Source organism: Ascidiella aspersa, chromosome 6 (assembly GCF_963924565.1).
Source record: "Ascidiella aspersa chromosome 6, kaAscAspe10.2, whole genome shotgun sequence".
NCBI classification, from domain to species: Eukaryota; Metazoa; Chordata; class Ascidiacea; order Phlebobranchia; family Ascidiidae; genus Ascidiella; species Ascidiella aspersa.
Genome location: NC_139452.1, coordinates 14,141,561 through 14,144,225, shown reverse-complemented (window position 1 = coordinate 14,144,225; position 2,665 = coordinate 14,141,561). Strand labels below are relative to the sequence as shown.

General features: G+C 33.4%; 1 protein-coding gene across 1 annotated transcript; it reads left to right on the top strand.

The window, feature by feature from the left end:
* Positions 1-2,649, top strand: LOC146140026 (uncharacterized). Its single transcript, XM_083391636.1, has 5 exons — positions 1-112; positions 362-538; positions 1,035-1,057; positions 1,270-1,468; positions 2,105-2,649. Exons 1-5 carry the CDS (start codon positions 52-54, stop codon positions 2,182-2,184), a joined length of 540 nt encoding a protein of 179 aa, XP_083247762.1. The 5' UTR covers positions 1-51; the 3' UTR covers positions 2,185-2,649.
* Positions 2,650-2,665: the final 16 nt, after the last annotated feature.

The following is a 2,665-nucleotide window of genomic DNA, read 5'->3' as shown; positions in this document are numbered from 1 at the left end:
TCGAACTCTTGATTACTGGTCAACACGAAGAATAAAGACAATAAAAAAAGAATGTATTACGGATTTTGTTTCGTGGCGGCATTTCTACTATTTGCTTGTGCGGAAATTTCAGGTGAGAAAATAAGGAGCCTAGTTCGAATTCAAATTTCCATCGTTACTTTTTATTTTGGGTAAACCCTTTGAATAAGTAAATGCGGTTACTAATGCTGACGAACAAGCTTTGGCCAATTTTTGCATTTATTTCGCCTAACAATCCTTGAAAAAAGTAGGACTACTGTAATATATCACGCAGAACCTTTGTATTTTATACTTAGTCACCACAGTATACGGATCCACATAAACTTTTCATATCAATTTTCAGCTGAATGTCGGATTCCAACGGCACCTCGTTTCGGGAGGGTGCACTGTTCCACGAGGAGTTCTAACAAAATGACGTGTACCGTTAGATGTAAGACGTGGTCGATTCATATTGGTGCGAGGGAGATTACGTGTGACAACAAAACCGGGCAATTTGATTCAGTCCTTCCGATTTGTTACCGTAAGTTTTTATCTGTCCTAAACTTTCAAGTGAACCTAGACAATGTCGTTATATGTCTACCACTAAATATTCCGAAATTCTGCGTACATTTTAATTGATGGGCAGGATTTGTACGTCGTTCTATTTTATTGGGGTATTTTTGTATTCCCTTAAATCAGGGGTCTGCAAATTAATTTTCTCTGGGGGACAAATTAAACCATTTATATCAACACGCTGGCCACCATTACTAAATCAGTGTGGTCCAATATTGACATTACCTTGAGTCACAATATTGTTTGCGTATTTTCGTTGTTTATTTGTTAATTCATAACGTGACGTACTAAAACAAGTAAATGTTTTCACGGGCAGCATGCGGCACGCAGCCGCATGTTTTGAAACCTTGACATTCAACCGTTAGGGTCGAGGTATATATGGTATTTCTCAATAGTGCAAATAAAATTTTGTTGCTCATGCACTTTATGCAAACGCCTAATATAAGCTTATTTTCTCTTTACAGCGGATTACGCACGATGCTCAAAAGTAAGTAACTGATGTTATTTTACTTTGCAATAAAACGTTTCAACATGTAATTTTATTGTTTTTTTGCAACACTGTATGTTTTGGAGAACTTTGACTTCATGTAATTACTTTTTATTATAAGTTCTGTAAAATGTCATTTGCTTTTTATAGGCGTAAATCGGATTTATGTGATATTTGAATAAAAACCTAAACGTTAAATCATAAAATTATAGAGATACCCGGAGCGTTGCCCAAAACTCACGAAAGAAGACTTAGTTCGCTATCAAGAACAAAATCTGGAAATGAGTTCAGATGAAAAGGAGGCTATAGAGTTAATCGTCAACGAACATTTAAGTAGAAAAATGACAAGAAATTCCACTAAAGGACCCTGCACGAAGTCAATGTGCAAGCTGAAATGTGTTTCAATACCAAGTAAGTGATCTGATTCAGCTTAAAAAATAACATACCTTTTGATTCCTTTCGTTTTGAATTTGTTACCAACGACCTAAATTTTTGTTTTGAAACAAGTTCGCATTTCAGAAGAGGATTTTGACAGTGAATATATTGACCTTTTTATTAGTTTTCTAAATGTCCAATAATAATACATAGGGCTAGAACTACTTTTTTCAACTTTAACAATCGCCTGCAGTTTTGCGTTATGCGCTTTTCTGTGATAACTATTCAAAGAATAGGCTTTTATATTTGTGAATTGCAAAGGGGTCAAATAGCATTTTATCTGTTTTGAAACAATGTATAACACAAAGTTTATGTTTTAAAATTAAATATTTAATAAGAAAGCGTGGTATAATTAACGACATCACCGTACAGAAATTGCTCTAAAGTAAGGATAACTAAATGCAAAAATAGATGTTTAGGAAACAATAAAACAACAGCCGCCTAAAACTGCTTATAGCGCAAGTTTATAAAGAATAATGAATTATATAGCGTTGTTGAAAATTGCCATATTTGTACGTTTCTGTCGTTGTTTAATTCTCTTTGAATTGAACACGTTTCTGCTCAGCGTTAAACCTACATTTTCTGACATTTGCATTTCGGGACATTTTACAGTTGTGAAAGTGGCGAACATCTGTCGTCATTGCAGAAAGAAGAAACTGATAAGGTGTCCCCGTGGGGGATCATTGTTTTAACTTCGTGATCTTGAACGTATATTATTGCTTCTTTTGGACTTTTATGTGTTTTTTCTATACTGCCAATCAACTTATTGAATAGAACGATTTGTAAACTGTTCCTTTTATTAGTATTTTTTTTATATCGAAGTTTATTTATTTCATGTCGCGTTTTCGTTCTTGTTACGCCTTTGTCTACTACAGTGATCTGCTTTAAAATGATCACGTTTATTTATTAAAAAGACAAATACACTAACAAAAGTTGGTACCTGAATTATACGCAACTTTTTATTACTAATATGCATACATAATTGTTTTTACTGGAAAATTGTTTTCACCAATAATCAACCTAAACAAGCTTCGAATGAACCTTAATGTAATATTTAACAAAAAGCAGCATATTACGCAAATATTAATTCTACTTTTTTATACTGCAACAGTTTACACTGCTTTCTTAACCCAATAACATAATTTGGTTACTTTTGAGTTTGTATTTCTTTAT

Bases quoted from the DNA above. Each gene is read 5' to 3' on its own strand.
- LOC146140026 (XM_083391636.1), top strand. From the start codon at position 52: ATGTATTACGGATTTTGTTTCGTGGCGGCATTTCTACTATTTGCTTGT. The intron at 1,058-1,269 runs GTAAGTAACTGA...ATAAAATTATAG, and splicing joins ATTACGCACGATGCTCAAAA to AGATACCCGGAGCGTTGCCC. The intron at 1,469-2,104 runs GTAAGTGATCTG...GACATTTTACAG, and splicing joins GAAATGTGTTTCAATACCAA to TTGTGAAAGTGGCGAACATC.